Raw genomic sequence first — 20577 nt, forward strand, 5'->3', positions numbered from 1 at the left:
ATTCTTTGAGGTCACTAGAAAAACTTCAAATCTCACGTTGCTATGTTCCAACTTCCATTTCAACTGCTGGCCGGAGAGAGATTAATATTTTCTCCGATGCATCAGTTGAAACTATTGCTGCATTAGCCTAGACCTCTGAAATTAATGGAGAATCACACTGTAGTTTTGTCCTAGGCAAGGCAAAACTCACTCCCAAACCCACATACCATACCAAGAATTGAACTCTGTGCAGCTGTCCTAACAATAGAAATTGCTGAAGTCATACGAAGTGTACACTAGAATTGATCTTTTTACCTTTTATACTAACAGTAAGGTAGTACTTGGTTATATATACACAACTGGACAAAACTGTTTTATGTGTATGTCAGCAACAGGGTAGAGCGTATTAAGAGATTCTCTCTACCAAGTCAATGGCATCACATTCCCACTGAACTCAACCCAGCGGACTGTGGGACCAGAGCCGTGTCATCAGCAGTTCTTCAGGACAGCTTATGGCTGTCACCTCCAAAGTTTTTGTGTAAGGACTCCTACTCACCACCTACTGACACCACCTATGGGCTAGTAAGTCCTGAAGATAAGGAAATAAGTGAACTGTGAACATCTCACTCCACACTTCTGTAAATACAAAACGGAAACTGCGGTCACACCGTTTTGAGCGTTTTTCCACCTGGTCATCTACTGTAAGAGCTATCGCTCACCTAATTCACATTGCTCGTTGCTTTGGGAAGAGCTCTGCATCAGAGTGTCATGGTTGGCACATCTGTTCTGGACGCTTCACAGCAGCAGATATTGCACACGCAGAGGAGGTAATTATCCGTTGTGTGCAACAAGAGGTGTATCAGGAAGAATTTGGGAGAATCAGAAATGAAACAGAATTGTCCAAAAACAGTTCACTCTTCAATCTAAACCCTGTAGTTGACGCCAATCAGCTGCTGAGAGTTGGTGGCCGTATTGGGAAATCTGACCTATGCAACAAAAAAGAAATAAAATGCTATAATCATACCAGGTCACCATCATGTTACTACTCTTCTGGTTCGTCACCACCATGAACGGGTGCAACACCAAGGCCATCAATTTACAGAAGGTGCCATCAGGTCAGCTGGCTTGTGGATCATTGGTATAAGGAGGTGTGTCTCCTCCTTGCTCTTCATGTGCGTCAAGTGCCAAGAGGAAAACAACAGCAACAAATGGCAAGTCTCCCAGCTGATTGCCTGATTACAGATCCACCCTTCACCTATGTTGGGGTAAACGTTTTTGGCCCTTGGTCCATCATCACTCGGAGAACTCATGGTGGAGCTGCCAATAGTAAAAGGTGGGCTGTATTGTTTACCTGTCTCAGCATCCGAGCAATACATATAGAAGTGATCGAGTCTATGGATTCTTCTTCCTTCATCTGTGCTGTACGAAGATTCTTCTCTGTCAGAGGACGGGTCAAGCAGCTGAAATCTAACTGTGGTACCAACTTTATTGGAGCATGTAAAGAGCTGCAGCTGGACAATTTCCTGGTCAACAATGGATGTACTTGGTTGTTTAATTGTCCAAATTCTTAACACATGGGAGGATCCTGGGAACGAATGATTGGAGTAGCACAAAGAATTCTTGACTCCATGTTGCAGACTCACAAGTCTTTACCACTCACCCATGAGACTTAGTCTACCTTTCTCACTGAAATGTCTTCCATAGTGAACGCAAGACCTTTAGTGCCGGTATCTTCAGATCCTGATGCTCCAGTGATTCTTACTCCAGCTTTGCTTCTTACTCAAAAAATTGGAACTGCTGTAATATCTTCAAGTGAGATCTACCCCAAGGATATTTACAGGTGTCAATGGAAGCAGGTGCAACATCTAGCCAATGTGTTTTGGCATCACTGGAGGAAGGAGTATCTTCATCATCTTCAAGGTCATAACAAATGGCAAATATCTAAGCCTAATCTCAAGTTTGAAGTACTCATCCTTCTAAAAGACCAGAAAGTTTGTTGAAATGAGTGGCCTATGGGTCTTATTACTAAAGTTATGGCCAGTGATAACAAAGTCCGGAAGGTAGAAGTCAAGGTAACCAAGGGAGGATCGACACAAATCTTTACTCAACCAATTACAGAGTTAGACTCCTTTTGCCAGGTGAATGACTTGTGCAAGGACTAGCCATAATATTGGCATGGCGGGGAGTACATTGCCGATAACTACAGGAACTACAAGTTTTACTTTGAACTTTCACATTCTCTGAAGACGTCATATGTCAGACTATTACATGTTCGGCAATCCTGTTGAACTTATGTTTATATTTGCTTGTTGCATGTTTTTCATTACAGGTTCCAGGACATTTATCAGTATTGGACTTATATATAGAAGTTTAAGGTTATGAAATATAAAGATTTCAGACAGGTAGTGTTGTGTTACACTATGTGATTTATTGTCATTTCATCTGTGTTGCACTATTTGGCTTATTATTGCTCTGTGTCTTGAAGCGGTGTTCTCTTGTCTAAGTTGAACTCTCTCTCCCACTGTACTTCTGTATATCCCCTCCCCTTTCTTTTCTCTGGTATCATTGCTCAGTATCCCACCAGGCTGCAATCATTTTTCCATGTGGCTAATAATATCAACGTTTTCTACCTATGAATATCCTTCATTAAATGAAACATTCGAAAGGCTTCATCGTCTGTCCCCTCAACAGTGAGAGTTTATTCATTGAGTTAAGCTGTCTGAATTGATGCAAGGGATAAAAAAGGTCACCAGGTCCTATAAGCTCTATATGAAGCTGGAGATAAAGTTTATGGCCTTGTAGTTGAGTCAGAACACATACAAAAAAAATACATTTATAGACACTTCCAGCAAGCAGCTTTCTATTAACTTGCCAGTGTTATTAGGTGCAAATGATGTGAAATTAAACCATATATAATATATACTTGTGATATTGCAGGCAGCTTCTGCTGTGCAGCTTGCACCCTCAATTCCTAATATGGGAAGGAAGCTACTTGCAGAATTCTACTTAGATTTCCCTGTTCAGCTTGCTCAGAGGATGCAGAAGGCAGAGAACCGGGGGAATTTTGCTGTACAGATGCTGCAGACAAACTAATATCTTCTGGTGGGGCAGAGGTGGCCTGTGGGCCATAGTTTGGAGACCCCTGCTGTAGCGAGTAAGACCTGAAATACAAATTTTCTTATTTTCTTCAGAGCTTAATCAGCCTTTTCCGAAGAATCCACAAGACAAATATTGGAACTCTAGTTGTCAGCCTCGTTGCCTTAGTGTGCCTCTTTGCCGTGAAGGAAGTTAATGAAAGGCTGCGCGCTAAACTCTGCATGCCCATCCCTATTGAACTAATTGTGGTAAGTGAATTGAAGTATTGAAGAAAATTGGCAACATTTAAACAAAATAATACATTTTTTAAAAAGAAAACTAACAACATAGAGGAAAATCACATAGGCCTGCTATAGGAGTGCTCATATACAAAACGCACTGAGGTCCTTCAAATGTCCTCTACAACATCACTACAGAACGCAGCAGTGATGTCAGAGTTAGCAGACAGAAACACGGCATACAGAAGTGGCTCAGACACCAACACACCTAGGAGTGTCGGATGTAAAGATACTTGGGCCGGCCAACTTTAAGAGATTCATTTCAGTAATGGGATGGTGGATGGGGTGAGTATAAACAATCCTCTAAGTGCGCGTTTATGTGCCATACCTGTAGGATCCTTCTAGAAACTGGAAATCACTGTAGTAGGCACCACTACTTCATTAATCTACACTAGCTTCTAGGTCCTGTGCCAAGAGGCTGCCCTGCTACCTACTGAACGCAGAGGGCCGCTTGCTCAGCACAAGCGCTATTCAGAGAACGTTTTCCATTTTCTCAATGAATGCACAGTATTCTCTGATTGGATGAGGTGGAGATCCTGACATCATCTCTCCATCTCATCCAATCATGTAACACTTTGCATTCACTGAGAAAATGCAAAGTGTTCCCTGAATGGTGCTGCTACTTGTGTTAATTAAGCATCAGGGCTGCACCAGCTTCCACAGGGATCGCAAAGGTATGGCACAAACAGTATCTCACAAAAGTGAGTACACCCCTCACATTTTTGTAAATATTTTATTATATCTTGCTACAATGTAAAGTAGTGAGTGTACAGCTTGGATAACAGTGTTAATTTGCTGTCCCCTCAAAATAACTCAACACACAGCCATTAATGTCTAAACCGCTGGCAACAAAAGTGAGTACACCCCTAAGTGAAAATGTCCAAATTGGACCCAATTAGCCAATTTTCCCTCTCCAGTGTCATGTGACTTGTTAATGTTAAAAGGTCTCAGGTATGAATGGGGAGCAGGTGTGTTAAATTTGGTGTTATCGTTCTCACTCTCTCATACTGGTTACTGGAAGTTCTTCATGGCTCCTCATGGCAAAGAACTCTCTGAGAACCTGAAAAAAAGAATTGTTGCTCTACATAAAGATGGCCTAGGCCAGTGATGGCGAACCTTGGCACCCCAGATGTTTTGGAACTACATTTCCCATAATGCTCAACTACACAGCAGAGTGCATGAGCATCATGGGAAATATAGTTCCAAAACAAGGTTCGCCATCACTGGCCTAGGCTATAAGAAGATTGCCAACACCCTGAAACTGAGCTGCAGCACGGTGGCCAAGACCATACAGTGGGTTTAACAGGACAGGTTCCACTCAGAATAGGCCTCGCCATGGTCAACCAAAGAAGTTGAGTGCACATGCCCAGCGTCATATCCAGAGGTTGTCTCTGGGAAATAGACATATGAGTGCTGCCAGCATTGTGCAGAGTTTGAAGGGGGGTCAGCCTGTCAGTGCTCAGACCATACGCCGCACAGTGCACCAAATTTGTCTGCATGGCTGTCATCCCAGAAGGAAGCCTCTTCTAAAGATGATGCACAAGAAAACCCGCAAACAGTTTGCTGAAGACAAGCAATCTAAGGACATGGATTACTGGAACCACGTCCTGTGGTCTGATGAGACCAAGATAAAATTATTTGGTTCAGATGGTGTCAAGCAAAGAATTTGAGTGCACGTGCTCAGCGTCATATCCAGACGGGGAAATAGATGTATGAATGCTGCAAACATTGCTGCAGAGGTTTAAGGGGTGGGGGGTCAGCCTTTCAGTGCTCAGACCATACGCTGCACACTGCATCAAATTTGTCTGCATGGCTGTCATCCCAGAAGGAAGCCTCTTCTAAAGATGATGCACAAGAAAACCCGCAAACAGTTTGCTGAAGACAAGCAATCTAAGGACATGGATTACTGGAACCACGTCCTGTGGTCTGATGAGACCAAGATAAAATTATTTGGTTCAGATGGTGTCAAGCATGTGTGGCGGCAACCAGGTGAGGAGTACAGAGACAAGTGTGTCTTGCCTACAGTCAAGCATGGTGGTGGGAGTGTCCTAGTTTGTGGCTGCATGAGTGCTGTCGGCACTGGGGAGCTACAGTTCATTGAGAGAACCATGAATACCAACATGTACTGTGATATACTGAAGCAGAGCATGATCCCCTTCCCTTCGGAGACTGGGCCACAGGGCAGTATTCCAACAAGTTAATGACCCCAAACACAGCTCCAAGATGACCACTGCGTTGCTAAAGAAGCTGAGAATAAAGGTGATGGACTGGCCAAGCATGTCTTCAGACCTAAACCCTATTGAGCATCTGGGGGGCATACTCAAACGGAAGGTGGAGGAGCACAAGATCTCTAAGATCCACCAGCTCTGTGATGTCATCATGGAGGAGTGGAAGAGGACTTCAGTGGCAACCTGTGAAGCTCTGGTGAACTCCATGCCCAAGAGGGTTAAGGCAGTGCTGGAAAATAATGGTGGCCACACAAAATATTGACACTTTGGGCCCAATTTGGACATTTTCACTTAGGGGTGTACTCACTTTTGTTGCCAGCGGTTTAGACATTAATGGCTGTGTGTTGAGTTATTTTGAGGGGACAGCAAATTTACACTGTTATACAAGCTGTACACTCACTACTTTACATTGTAGCAAAGTGTCATTTCTTCAGTGTTGTCACATGAAAAGATATAATAAAATATTTACAAAAATGTGAGGGGTGTACTCACTTTTGTGAGATACTGTATATACTTTCATTGGTGCAAGCTATAACTATGTGAAAAAGACTGGAATTCTTCTACAATGCCTGTTTATACTTTATCTATAAAATGAAATCAGCCAATCAGCCATCAAGAAAGTTTTATGTAAAATTTTACTTCTTGTCCCCCCAGCTCGTTATCTCCACAGCGGTATCATATGGAATTAATCTTCAGGCAAACTACGGCATTGGTATTGTGGGGGATATTCCTACAGGGTAGGTGTTCGAGGAAGAATTGTGATAACGCAATGCAGAATTCTTGAAAACAATGCACTCCCTGTGTGGCTTATATTCCTGAATGATGCAGAATGAAATGCAGAGCTCCCTCTATTGGTTAATTTGCAAATCTCTCAATTTAATTCAATGGCAAAAATATGGAAGTGCGTGTAATAATACAGTCACATCCAAAACTGCTTAATGGTAATACTCAGTGAAGGCGCTCACTGGAAATACATGATAGATTTCCTATTAAATTAAAATAAATTTGGGCTACTTTTATTCAATACGTGTTAAATGGCAACTGTTCATTTAACGGGGAATCATTAAATGCTGATTTTTATCTCTTTGGTTTTAGACTGGTAGTACCAACGGTTCCCGACCCTAACCTGTTCATGAATGTGGTCGGCAATGCGTTTGCCATTGCTGTTGTTGGATATGCCATCACCATCTCTCTGGGCAAAATGTTCGCTATAAAACACGGCTATAAAGTGGACAGCAACCAGGTGAAGATTTTTCTTCAAATATCTGTGAATTGATCGCACTGGGTCCTTTATCTATAAAGTGTCTGAGAAGACTCTGTTCTCCATAGCAACCAATCAGCGTCCTCCGTTCTCTCACAGTGTTCCCCATAGTAACCAGTCAGCACCTCCGTTCACTCACAGTGTTCCTCATAGTAACCAGTCAGCATCATCCGTTCTCTCAGTGTTCCTCATAGTAAACAGTCAGCATCCTTCGTTCTCTCACAGTGTTCCTCATAGTAACCAGTCAGCATCCTCTGTTCTCTCACAGTGTTCCTCATAGTAACCAGTCAGCATCATCCGTTCTCTCACAGTGTTCCTCATAGTAAACAGTCAGCATCCTTCGTTCTCTCACAGTGTTTCTCATAGTAACCAGTCAGCATCCTCTGTTCTCTCACAGTGTTTCTCATAGTAACCAGTCAGCACCTCCGTTCTCTCACAGTGTTCCTCATAGTAACCAGTCAGCATCCTCTGTTCTCTCACAGTGTTTCTCATAGTAACCAGTCAGCACCTCCGTTCTCTCACAGTGTTCCTCATAATAACCAGTCAGCATCCTCCATTCTCTCACAGTGTTCCCCATAGTAACCAGTCAGCACCTCCGTTCACTCACAGTGTTCCCCATAGTAACCAGTCAGCATCCTCCGTTCTCTCACAGTGTTCCTCATAGTAACCAGTCAGCATCCTCTGTTCTCTCACAGTGTTCCTCATAGTAACCAGTCAGCATCCTCTGTTCTCTCACAGTGTTCCTCATAGTAACCAGTCAGCATCCTCTGTTCTCTCACAGTGTTCCTCATAGTAACCAGTCAGCATCCTCTGTTCTCTCACAGTGTTTCTCATAGTAACCAGTCAGCACCTTCGTTCTCTCACAGTGTTCCTCATAGTAACCAGTCAGCATCCTCCGTTCTTTCACAGTGTTCCTCGTAGTAACCAATCAGCGTCCTCTGTTCTCACACAGTGTTCCCCATAGTAACCAGTCAGCACCTCTGTTCTCTCACAGTGTTCCTCATAATAACCAGTCAGCATCCTCCGTTCTTTCACAGTGTTCCTCGTAGTAACCAATCAGCGTCCTCTGTTCTCTCACAGTGTTCCCCATAGTAACCAGTCAGCATCCTCCGTTCTCTCACAGTGTTCCCAATAGCAACCAGTCAGCACCTCCGTTCTCTCACAGTGTTCCCCATAGTAACCAGTCAGCACCTCCGTTCTCTCACAGTGTTCCCCATAGTAACCAGTCAGCACCTCCGTTCTCAGTGTTCCTCATAGTAACCAGTCAGCATCCTCCATTCTCTCATAGTGTTCCTCATAGTAAACAGTCAGCATCCTCCGTTCTCTCACAGTGTTCCCCATAGTAACCAGTCAGCATCCTCCGTTCTCTCACAGTGTTCCCCATAGTAACCAGTCAGCACCTCCGTTCTCAGTGTTCCTCATAGTAACCAGTCAGCATCCTCCGTTCTCTCACAGTGTTCCCCATAGTAACCAGTCAGCACCTCCGTTCTCAGTGTTCCTCATAGTAACCAGTCAGCATCCTCCGTTCTCTCACAGTGTCCCTCATAGTAACCAGTCAGCACCTCCGTTCTCTCACAGTGTTCCCCATAGTAACCAGTCAGCATCCTCCCTTCTCTCACAGTGTCCCTCATATTAACCAGTCAGCATCCTCCGTTCTCTCACAGTGTTCCCCATAGTAACCAGTCAGCATCCTCCGTTCTCTCACAGTGTTCCCCATAGTAACCAGTCAGCACCTCCGTTCTCAGTGTTCCTCATAGTAACCAGTCAGCATCCTCCATTCTCTCATAGTGTTCCTCATAGTAACCAGTCAGCATCCTCCGTTCTCTCACAGTGTTCCCCATAGTAACCAGTCAGCATCCTCCGTTCTCTCACAGTGTTCCTCATAGTAACCAGTCAGCATCCTCCGTTCTCTCACAGTGTTCCCCATAGTAACCAGTCAGCATCCTCCGTTCTCTCACAGTGTTCCCCATAGTAACCAGTCAGCACCTCCGTTCTCAGTGTTCCTCATAGTAACCAGTCAGCATCCTCCGTTCTCTCATAGTGTTCCTCATAGTAACCAGTCAGCACCTCCGTTCTCAGTGTTCCTCATAGTAACCAGTCAGCATCCTCCATTCTCTCATAGTGTTCCTCATAGTAACCAGTCAGCATCCTCCGTTCTCTCACAGTGTTCCCCATAGTAACCAGTCAGCATCCTCCGTTCTCTCACAGTGTTCCCCATAGTAACCAGTCAGCACCTCCGTTCTCAGTGTTCCTCATAGTAACCAGTCAGCATCCTCCGTTCTCTCACAGTGTTCCCCATAGTAACCAGTCAGCACCTCCGTTCTCAGTGTTCCTCATAGTAACCAGTCAGCATCCTCCGTTCTCTCACAGTGTCCCTCATAGTAACCAGTCAGCACCTCCGTTCTCTCACAGTGTTCCCTATAGTAACCAGTCAGCATCCTCCATTCTCTCTCAGTGTTCCCCAAAGTAACCAGTCAGCACCTCTGTTCTCTCACAGTTCCCTATAGTAACCAGTCATCATCCTGCATTCTCTCACAGTGTTCCCTATAGTAACCAGTCAGCACCTCTGTTCTCTCACAGTGTTCCCCATAGTAACCAGTCAGCACCTCTGTTCTCTCACAGTGTTCCCTATAGTAACCAGTCAGCACCTCTGTTCTCTCACAGTGTTCTTCATAGTAACCAGTCAGCACCTTCGTTCTCTCACAGTGTTCTTCATAGTAACCAGTCAGCATCCTCCGTTCTCTCACAGTGTTCCTCATAGTAACCAGTCAGCATCCTCCATTCTCTCACAGTGTTCCCCTTATACTTCTGGCAACATCCAGTTACCTGCCCCCACCTAACGTGCATTAGAGCCATTAGAGGGACATGTGTTTGGTTACTGTGGACAATGAAGACAGGTTCTCTTTCAGACACTTTTATAGATGCGGTCTTATGTTGTTTTCTTTTATTTACTCCTAAAGGAGCTGATCGCACTTGGATTCAGTAATCTAGTTGGGAGCTTCTTCCACTGTTTTGCGGTCACCACATCAATGTCCAGGACTCTGGTGCAGGAGAGCACAGGGGGGAACACCCAGGTAACGATCGTTTAGAAGCCTGATAACTGGTCCCCACTATGACATATGGAGTGTTAGAAGCAGGCTGACAAATTTTAAAGGAATAGGACTCCTTCTACACAGTAGCATAGCCATACCTCCCAATATGTAGTCATATGACACACCCCCTTAAAGGAGGACTAACCAAAAAAAAAAAGGTTAAATAAATCCACTAGTGCTTTTTTTACCACTGCTATTCCTTTATATTGGCTTTTAAAATTTACAAATGCAGCAATTTAGAAATTGGATGAAAGGTTTAGCACTGGGAAACACTTTTTGAAAGATAGAAAGTGCATTTTATATACAACTTTAAAGATCAGACCAAAATGAGGGACAAATGAGGAGGAAAGAGGGATAGAGGGACTTTGCTCCAAATCAGGGACAGTCCTCGAAATCAGGGACAGTTGGCTGGCATAGCTCCCAACTGTCCCCGATTTCGAGGGACTGTCCCTCATTCAGAAAAAAGTCCATCTGTCCCTGTTTTCTCTTCATTTGTCCCTCATTTTGCTCTGATCTATATAGTTGTATATGAAATGCACCACGTATCTATCTGTGTTACCCAGCGCTAAACCTTCATCCAATTTCTAAATTGCTGCATTTGTAAATTTTAAAAGCCAATATAAAGAAATAGAAAAGGTAAAAAAGCACTTGTGGATTTAACCATTTTTTTGTACAATTCTCCTTCAAGGGGGCGTGTCCTATGCCTACATACTTTTGCTAATAGGTGTCCCTTATTCCCATCTCACAATGTGGGGAGGTATGCAGTATCTACATTACAAATGTCCTAGACCCTACTGGGGATAAATGTCTCAGCCACATTCATCCCAACTTCTTTTCTTTAGGTTGTTTATAATTATGGGTGGCAGTCACTTTAGTTTAGGTTTAGAAGGAATTGTGGGTGTGAACAAATTGTGGCAACAGTGGGTGGGGCTTAGAAGGATATAACTTGAACCTATCCTTCTATTGATCAATAGAGTGTAAAGCAGAGAGTTCAGGGGTCAAGAGTATGTAACACACAGAGTGCAGGGATCAGGATTACATAACGGAGTGCAGGGATCAGGATTACATAACACACAGAGTGCAGGGATCAGGATTACATAACACACAGTGTGCAGGGATCAGGATTACGTAACAGAATGCAGGGATCAGGATTACATAACACACAGAATGCAGGGATCAGGATTACATAACACAGTGTGCAGGGATCAGGATTACATAACACACAGTGTGCAGGGATCAGGATTACATAACAGAGTGCAGGGATCAGGATTACATAACACACAGTGTGCAGGGATCAGGATTACATAACACACAGAGTGCAGGGATCAGGATTACATAACACACAGAGTGCAGGGATCAGGATTACATAACACACAGAGTGCAGGGATCAGGATTACATAACACACAGTGTGCAGGGATCAGGATTACGTAAAAGAATGCAGGGATCAGGATTACATAACACACAGAATGCAGGGATCAGGATTACATAACACAGTGTGCAGGGATCAGGATTACATAACACACAGTGTGCAGGGATCAGGATTACATAACAGAGTGCAGGGATCAGGATTACATAACACACAGTGTGCAGGGATCAGGATTACGTAACAGAATGCAGGGATCAGGATTACATAACACACAGAATGCAGGGATCAGGATTACATAACACACAGAGCGCAGGGATCAGGATTACATAACACACAGAATGCAGGGATCAGGATTACATAACACACAGAGCGCAGGGATCAGGATTACATAACACACAGAGCGCAGGGATCAGGATTACATAACACACAGTGTGCAGGGATCAGGATTACATAACAGAGTGCAGGGATCAGGATTACATAACACACAGTGTGCAGGGATCAGGATTACGTAACAGAATGCAGGGATCAGGATTACATAACACACAGAATGCAGGGATCAGGATTATATAACACACAGAGCGCAGGGATCAGGATTACATAACACACAGTGTGCAGGGATCAGGATTACATAACAGAGTGCAGGGATTAGGATTACATAACACACAAAGTGCAGGGATCAGATTACATAACACACAGAATGCAGGGATCAGGATTACATAACACACAGTACAGGGATCAGGATTACATAACACACAGTACAGGGATCAGGATTACATAACACACAGTACAGGGATCAGGATTACATAACACACAGTACAGGGATCAGGATTACATAACACACAGAGTGCAGGGATCAGATTACATAACACACAGAGTGCAGGGATCAGGAGTAAGTAAAGCAGAGAGTTCAGGGTCAAGTATTAAGTAAAGCACAGACTTCAGGGGTCATGAGTAAGTAATGCAGAAAGTTTAGGGATCAGGAGTTTTAGAGCTAAAAACACCTCCCATGCCACCCCAATGTGAATGCTTCCACACTGGGGAGGTGCGGTTGCGTCCTGAAAGCAGCATCTTTGGGGCGGTGCGGGAGCAGTGTACACACCGCTCCTAAACTGCCACTGAAATCAATGCAGTGGCACTTTTTGGGCGCTTTTAACCCCTTGTTAACCCCTACTTTGGAGTTAAAAGCACCCCGCTCCCACCCCCACAGCGCTGGTAAAGCGCCGCTAGAACGAGCGGCGCTTTACCGCTAGCACAGGGCGATCTTCAGTGTGAAAGGGGTCTTAGTGATGTCTAGAGTTCAAGAGTCAGGATTAAATAGTTCAGGGGTCAGGGTTAAGTACCACAGAGAGTTCAGGGGTTCAGGGGCCAGGATTAAGGCATGCAGAGGGTTCAGGATTAAATAAAGCAGAGAGTTCAGCAGGCATGATTAAGTAAAGTGTGGAGTTCAGAGGTTAGAATTAAGTAATGCTGAGAGTTCAGGGGTCAGGAGTAAGTAATGCAGAAAGTTCAGAGGTCAGAAGTAATAACACAGAGAGTCCGGGGTCAGGAGTAAGTAATGCAGAGAGTTTACGGGTCAGGAGTAAGTAGTACACAGAGTTCAAGGGTCAGGAATAAGTAAAGCACAGCGTTCAGTAGTTAGGAATAGGTAACGCACAGAGTTCAGGGGTCAGGATTAAATAACATTGAGAGTTCAGGGGTCAGGAGTAAGTAACCTTCCGAGTTGGGTCAGGAGTAAATAATATCCAGAGTTCAAGAGTCAAGGATAGGTAAAGCACAGAGTTCAGTAGTTAGGAACAGATAACACAAAGTGTTCAGGGGTCAGGATTAGGTAACACAGAGAGTTCAGGGGTCAGGATTAAGTAATGCAGAGAGGTCAGGGGTCTTGATTAAGTAACCCAAAGATTTCAGGAGTCAGGAATAGGTAACACATATAGTTCAGAGGTCAGGAGTAAGTAATGTCCAAAGCTCAAGAGTTAGGATTAAGTAAAGCACAGAGTTCAGGGATCGGGAATAGGTAACACACAGAGTTCAGGGGTCAGAATTAAATAACACAGAAAGTTAGGGGGTCAAGATTAGGTAATGCAGAAAGTTCATAGGTCAGAAGTAACACAATGAGTTTAGGGGTCAGAAGTAAGTAGCACACAGAGTTCAGGGGTCAGGATTAAGCACAGCTCCCAACTGTTCCTGATTTGGGGCAATGTTCCTCTGTCCCTCTTTCCTCCTCATTTGTCCCTCATTTTGGTCTGATCTATATATTTGTATATAAAGTGCACTTTTTATCTATCAAAAAGTGTTTCCCAGTGCTAAACCTTTCATCTGATTTTTAAATTGCTGCATTTGTAAATTCCAAAAGCCAATATAAAGGAATAGTAGTGGTAAAAAAAAAGCACTTGTGGGTTTAGCCAATCTTGTTTTTTTTTGTACAATTCTCCTTTAAGGGGGCGTGGCAAGGGGTGTGTCCTATGCTTGCATACTTTTGCTGATAGGAGTCCCTCATTCCCATCTCAAAAAGTTGGAAGGTATGGGATTGAGTAATGCACAGGGGTCAGGATTAATGCGCACAAAAGAATGGTCAGGATGTTTGTATTGTTATTACAATGCAGATGTTATAAAATTCAAGTGTATCCTGTGACCATAGAACCCCTTTGTATAAAAACTAGAGGGATGGCTCTGTTATCCTTAGTACCCAATCAGAATCAAGCTGTTACTCTTCCATTGCCTTGTAGAAAATGAAATATAGGCCATTATTGGATGAAACATAAAAAAAAAAAAAATTGCTTTTAAATGATTGGAATTGTGCCCTATTTACTTGGTAAATACTAAAATATCACTTCCAGATTGCAGGATGCATGTCTGCCTTGATTATCTTGGTAATCATTCTGAGAGCTGGGGAATTGTTCACATGTCTTCCTAAGGTAAGTACATGTCATTTTTAAAGTGTAAATACACGATAGCACCTACAAAATATAGGTACTTGTACTGCAATCTGTAGTATTCCTTTTATTGCCTGTTGATTCGGGCCATGCTGTCCAGAAAAGTGGCAGTTACAGACTTAGGAAATTATGAGGGCGCTTTCAAACAGTCAGATTTTATTCATATGGTTCAAACGCCTTTTTTCCTAAAGCACCAAAAACTGTTGCATTACCCTACTTAACCACTTGCTGACCAGGCCTTTTCTGGTACTTTTTGTTTACAGGTTTAAATCAGTATCTTTTGCTAGAAAATTACTTATAACCCCCCAAAACATATATTTTTTTTTTTTACAGAGATCCTAGGGAATAAAATGGCAATCGTTGCATTTTTTTGTGTCACACGGTATTTGCGCAGCGTTTTTTTTTAAACGCAATTTTAACAAAAATAAATTTGAATGAATAAAAAAAAAACACAATGTATACCCCAATTTTTTTGTATAATATGAAAGATGATGTTAGGTAAATAGATACCCAACATGTCACGCATGCCCGTAGAATGGCGAAAAAATATGGTACTTAAAAATCACGGTAGGTGACATTTTAAATGCCTCTAAAGGTTACCAGTTTAGAGTTACAGAAAAGTTCTAGTGCTAGAATTATTGCTCTCGCTCTAATGTTTGTGGCGATACCTCACATGTGTGGTGTAAACACCGTTTACATATGCGTGCACGACTTACATATGCAATCGCTTCTGCGCGCGATGACAAAGGGATGGGGGCGCTTTAAATATTTTTTTTCTTTAACTTTTATTTTTACACTGTTCCTTTAATTTTTTTTTATTTTCTATCATTTTATGATCATCCCTTTTAATATAAATAAGGATGACAGGCTCTCTTTTTTGGACAGATCTGGGGTCAAAAAGACCCCAAATATGTGGCATGTTGATTGAATGGGTTGTCAACTATAGACTGAGAATTCCTATTGGATGAGATTGATCAGAAAAGAAATTGATCTATCAAAGTGTTTATGACACGATAAGGCTACCCTGTCCACAGGGCGATATGACAACACAGCTGTGTGAAGTATGAGAGGAACAGTGTTGTCAGCCTGGAGGGTTCAACTGGTAATAAAACTGTGCTATGAAAAGGTCTGACAAAAACAATAACTGCTGTGTACATGCTGATTGATAAATTCATGGGCGAAACATGTAAGCCGTGCCTCCCTTGCTCGTACATGTAGTGCTCCTCATGTTCTTCATGGTTTTATGTGATTAAAAACAATTGGATCTCAGTTTGGTGTGCAGCCAACAGGACTTTCCTTTCTTATTGCTTCAGCTGCAACTGGGCGAGAACCCTACTGTTGAAGCCGGCCTCCTTCCTGTCATTTTTTTATTTCCCCCCAGAGTTCCACTTTAAGTCATGCCTCCTTCCTCATTTCAGCATTGAAGGCAATGACGTCAGGCACATCTCTCAAATTTAAAGAGGAACTTCAGTCCACCTTGCAATGACCCTGCCACTCCCTGGCGCTTCCATTATGGCGCATGTGCAGATGTGCCGAAGGGCTCTTCCCGGACTTAAGGTCCTAGCCAAGCTCTTTAGCATAAACACTATATTACCAAAAGTATTGGGCCACCTTACTTTATATACACACACTTGAACTTTAATGGCATCCCAGTCTTAGTCCGTAGGGTTCAATATTGAGTTGGCCCACCCTTTGCAGCTATAGCAGCTTCAACTCTTCTGGGAAGGCCGTCCACAAGGTTTAGGAGTGTGTCTATGGGAATGTTTGACCATTCTTCCAGAAGCGCATTTGTGAGGTCAGGCACTGATATGGACGAGAAGGCCTGGCTCGCAGTCTCCACTCTAATTCATCCCAAAGGTGTTCTATCGGGTTGAGGTCAGGACTGTGCAGGCCGGTCAAGTTCCTCCACCCCAAACTCGCTCATCCGTGTCTTTATGGACCTTGCTTTGTGCTCTGGTGGGCAGTCATGTTGGAACAGGAAGGGGCCATCCCCAAACTGTTCCCACAAAGTTGGGAGCATGAAATTGTACAAAATGTCTTGGTATGCTGACGCCTTAAGAGTTCCCTTCACTGGAACTAAGAGGCCAAGCCCAACCCCTGAAAAACAATCCCACACCATAATCCGCCCTCCACCAAATGATTTGGACCAGTGTTCAAAGCAAGGTCCATAAAGACAGGGCTGAGGGAGTGTGGGGTGGAGGAACTTGACTGGCCTGCACAGAGTCCTGACCTCAACCCCATAGAACAATTTTGGGATGAATTAGAGAGGAGACTGCGAGCCAGGCCTTCTCGTCCAAAATCAGTGCCTGATCTCACAAATGCGCTTCTGGAAGAATGGTCAAACATTCCCATAGACACACTCCTAAACCTTGTGGACAGCCTTCCCAGAAGAGTTGAAGCTGTTATAGCTGCAAAGGGTGGGCCAACTCAATATTGAACCCTACGGACTAAGACTGGGATGCAATTAAAGTTCGTGTGCGTGTAAAGGCAGGCGTCCCAATACTTTAATATGGTGTATATGCACGTGCAGGAGGCTTCCTGCACATGCGCAAAGATAACAAAAGGTTTGGGATCTCATGGTACCCACGCAAGCTAAGATGTTTGGGGAAGTCCACGGGTGTGGGGAAGTGTCACATGGCTCATTCAGGACAGGGAGCCCTGTGGCACATCTGCATACGCGTTGGGGGGAATGTGGGCCCACAAAGTTCATTTTCTGTCCTACATCAAAATAAAATGATATCCAATTATGAGAGAGGGAGAGGTGGCAGGGCAATGTGACATTTGCACTTGGTCAAGGCCCACTTTAAAGTACAACTAAAGGCAAAACTTTAGTTTTTTTTAGTTTTGGACAGTGTGGAGAGGGATTGGAACCCCTGTCAGATTTTTATTGCTGTCTATGTGCCCCTATTTGGGAGATTCATTTTCTCAATTTGTCCATGTGACAGTTATTACAGACTGAAAATGAAAGAAAATTCAAAAAATTTTGAGTTGTCACCAGAACAGGAAAAAAGAAAAAAAAATCTTCCAATGGGGACTCTCTGGTGACAACTAGGGATTCCTTCACTTTGGAGGGATTATCTCTCACTTCCTGTTATGGCTATGGGACAGGAAGTGAAGGGAAATATCCCCAATGGGACACAGATGGCGACCCCCCCCCCCCCCCAAAAAAAAAAAAAAAAACCTGACAGGAGTTATAACCCTCCCTTACTCCATCCAAAATGAAAAAAATAAAAGTTTGCAGTTACTACTACTTTATTACAAACTCTACTAATGTCACTGCTACTGCGGCTTTTACGGCTGTGTCCGGTACGTATCTGCTGTCAGTTTAAATAAAACAGATCTGGTCACATTCACATATAACTAAAAAAAATCATTTTAAATACTGGTGTTCTTTTCTTTTCTCCATTTCTTTTTCCTGCACCAGGCGATTCTGTCAACGATCGTCATTGCCAACCTGAAAGGCATGTACAAGCAATTCATGGACATACCTGTCCTATGGCGCACCAACAAGTACGATTTGGTAAGTGTATTCTGTGCTTTTAACTAGTCACTGCACATAAAGCTGAACTCCGGCCACAAAAACGTTCATTGAAAATATTTTTCAATAGCCACAAAGGATAGAAATCCACTTTATATGTACCAATTGCCTTTTGCAAATCCAGATATTACCTTGTAAAAGTGGTAGTGATGTCATCACTGTGCTGTACATAGTCTGTACAGAAATTACAGGTGGCGGCGGAGACCAGACCAGTCACCCTGTACAAGGAGAGAGAGCGGCAGTGAGCGGTCTTTGTTACAGGAACGTCTCACACTGGATTACTGCACAGATCTGGAAGAATTATACAAAGGTCACCAAGATTCAAGGTCAAGGAGGAATACATATGCCAAATGGATTTAGACAATATTTGTTTATCCCGGAGTTCAGCTTTAAAACTATCACATAGTACTGCTCTAAAAGCAACACTGAAGCCTGCACGTACTGAGCATGCTCAGTGAGCAAACGGTGACCTCCACCTCTATTCACCTATGGCTTACTGACCTGTATAGGGAAGAACTCAGAGGGGAATGCCAGAATGCTGGTAGCTGAAAGTCACTTTTTAAATAGCAAGCATGCCAGGATGGTCAGGTAAAGATTTTAACATCGCCAGCTAGTAGAATTCACTGGGGGGAGAATTAGTAAAACTTGAGCATTGAGATTCTGGTGCAGCTGTACATGATAGCCAATCAGCTTCTGGACATGCTCTGGCTTGAGCAGGGGGACATTGCGTGCGCTGCAGGATTTTAATCCATGACGGTGTAGCGTGTTACTAATGGTTTTCTTAGAGACTGTGGTCCCAGCTCTCTTCAGGTCATTGGCCAGGTCCTGCCCTGTAGTTCTGGGCTGATCCCTCACCTTCCTCATGATCATTGATGAGCCACGAGATGAGATCTTGCATGGAGCCCCAGACCGAGGGAGATTGGCCGTCATCTTGAAGCTTCTTCCATTTTCGAATAATGGGACGAGCCCTTTGACTTTTTTATAGAACTGGTCAATGACAAGTTTTTCCCTCTCCCTTCCAGCTGATATGGTTGGTGACGTTCTTCTCGACCATCTGCCTCAACCTGGATATCGGACTCGCAGTTGCGGTGGTGTTCGGATTATTCACAGTGACGTTCAGGACCCAGCTGTGAGTTTCATAACTTAGCCATGGTGGTGCGCAAAACAGCCATACCACCAAAATTGGGCTTATTGTAGTGTTAGTGACCCCATACAATCATTTCAATGGATCTGCTTCATCTTACTAATTGCTTTCTCCCTTCAAGACCTTTTTTTTGTAAGATTGCATTCTAACCACTTGCTTACTGGTCACTTAAACCCCCTCTCCTGTCCAGAACAATTTTCAGCTTTCAGCGCTGATGCACTTTGAATGACAATTGTGCGGTCATACAACACTGTACCCAAATTAAATTTTTATCATTTTTTTCCCACAAATAGAGCTTTCTTTTGGTGGTATTTGATCACCTCTGCGGTTTTTATTTTTTGTTAAAAAAATTTAAAAAGACCGAATTTAAAAAAAAAATTTATATGTTTTTATGTTTTGTTATAAAATTTTGCAAACAGGTAATTTTTCTCCTTCATTGATGTACGCTGATGAGGCGGCACTGATGGGCACCGATAGGTGGCAGTGATGGGCACTGATCAGCACTTGTTGGTTACACTGATAGGCAGCACTGCTAGTTGGCACTGATTGGCACTGGTGGGCATTGATAGGTGGCAATGGCAGGTGGCACAGCTGAGGCAGAATTGCCTCTTCCTTTTCGGGACTGATGTCGCTTGCACATAAGCCGGTGATCAGCTTTTTTTTCTCCTCATGCTGTCAGCATGGAGGAGAAAAGAAAAAGCCAATAACCGAGCTTTTGTTTACATCATGTGATCAGCTGTCATTGGCTGACAACTGATCACGTGGTAAGGGGCCGGGATCAGCCCCTTACTCGGATCTGTGATCACCCAAGTCTCAGCGACTTGGTGATCACAGCGCGCGCCGCGTGCAAAGGGGAGGCCATCACATGATGGCCTCCCGGAAATTCAGGTCCACGCTGTGGCCGTCATTCGGCTATAGCGCGGACGCCAAAAGGTTAAAGCGGTATTAAACCTAAAACCAAAAATATAATATATTGCAGCTTTCCAATCATTAGATGTGGCGGCTGCATTATTTTTCTTTTTTTAGGCATTTTTACTCCCTCTGTTTTCACCTGGCCAGTAACACAGCTCCTGTATTAGAGTGCCCCCACTCTGGATGAAGGAGCAACAGAGACACCTTTGGAAAGTTTTTACCCCTTCATTATATTTTGAATAAAGAAGAATGGATTGTACCTTTCCGGGCTGCCGGCTCTTTTTGACAATTTTCCACCCTGCTCCTTTGATTATAGGATGCCAGGTTGGAGAATGCCAACAAACAGGGCAAAACAGACAGGGTGACCCACAACTAGAATGTTGGCCAATTTATCAGGAGATGACCGGATTCACTTAGGCTGGCCATACATTATACAATTTTCTTGTACAATTTTTCCTTTCAATTTACAAAAACCATACAATATGAGGTCAAACCTCAACACTTTCAATTTGTATGCAATCAGGCAGGCCCTTTCCCTACATAGTTGAAGGTAAATCTAAAGTAAATTGAATAAGAAAATTGTATATTAAAGAGGAACTGCAGGCTGCTCACGTAATTTGTCATTCTGAAGCTTCCCTCCAACCACTTTGCATATTATTTAATATATACTGTCATTCTGTACTTGCCAAATATGCTGCAGAAATCTCCCTCTGAGTCTGGCTGCAACCATTTAAACTGTGGGCAGCTTA

At 43.4% G+C, this 20577-nt stretch overlaps 1 protein-coding gene and 1 long non-coding RNA gene across 5 annotated transcripts in view; one reads left to right on the forward strand and one right to left on the reverse strand.

Annotated features, from left to right (window-relative positions):
- Positions 1-20577, forward strand: part of LOC141102823 (solute carrier family 26 member 6-like) — a 47528-nt gene that overhangs the window by 16326 nt on the left and 10625 nt on the right. The window contains exons 6-12 of the mRNA XM_073591849.1: positions 3171-3323; positions 6236-6318; positions 6677-6824; positions 9803-9916; positions 14139-14216; positions 17659-17754; positions 18795-18901. Coding sequence (XP_073447950.1) covers positions 3171-3323; positions 6236-6318; positions 6677-6824; positions 9803-9916; positions 14139-14216; positions 17659-17754; positions 18795-18901 — 779 coding nt within the window. The remainder of the gene's footprint in view (positions 1-3170; positions 3324-6235; positions 6319-6676; positions 6825-9802; positions 9917-14138; positions 14217-17658; positions 17755-18794; positions 18902-20577) is intronic.
- Positions 1-20577, reverse strand: part of LOC141102825 (uncharacterized) — a 67479-nt gene that overhangs the window by 14923 nt on the left and 31979 nt on the right. The window contains exon 2 of one of the 4 annotated variants that reach the window (XR_012235206.1): positions 17904-17990. The exons of the other annotated variants lie outside the window; for them this stretch is intronic. This is a non-coding gene — a long non-coding RNA (uncharacterized lncRNA). The remainder of the gene's footprint in view (positions 1-17903; positions 17991-20577) is intronic. 4 annotated transcript variants of the gene reach the window in all.

Source organism: Aquarana catesbeiana, linkage group LG07, assembly GCF_042186555.1.
Source record: "Aquarana catesbeiana isolate 2022-GZ linkage group LG07, ASM4218655v1, whole genome shotgun sequence".
NCBI classification, from domain to species: Eukaryota; Metazoa; Chordata; class Amphibia; order Anura; family Ranidae; genus Aquarana; species Aquarana catesbeiana.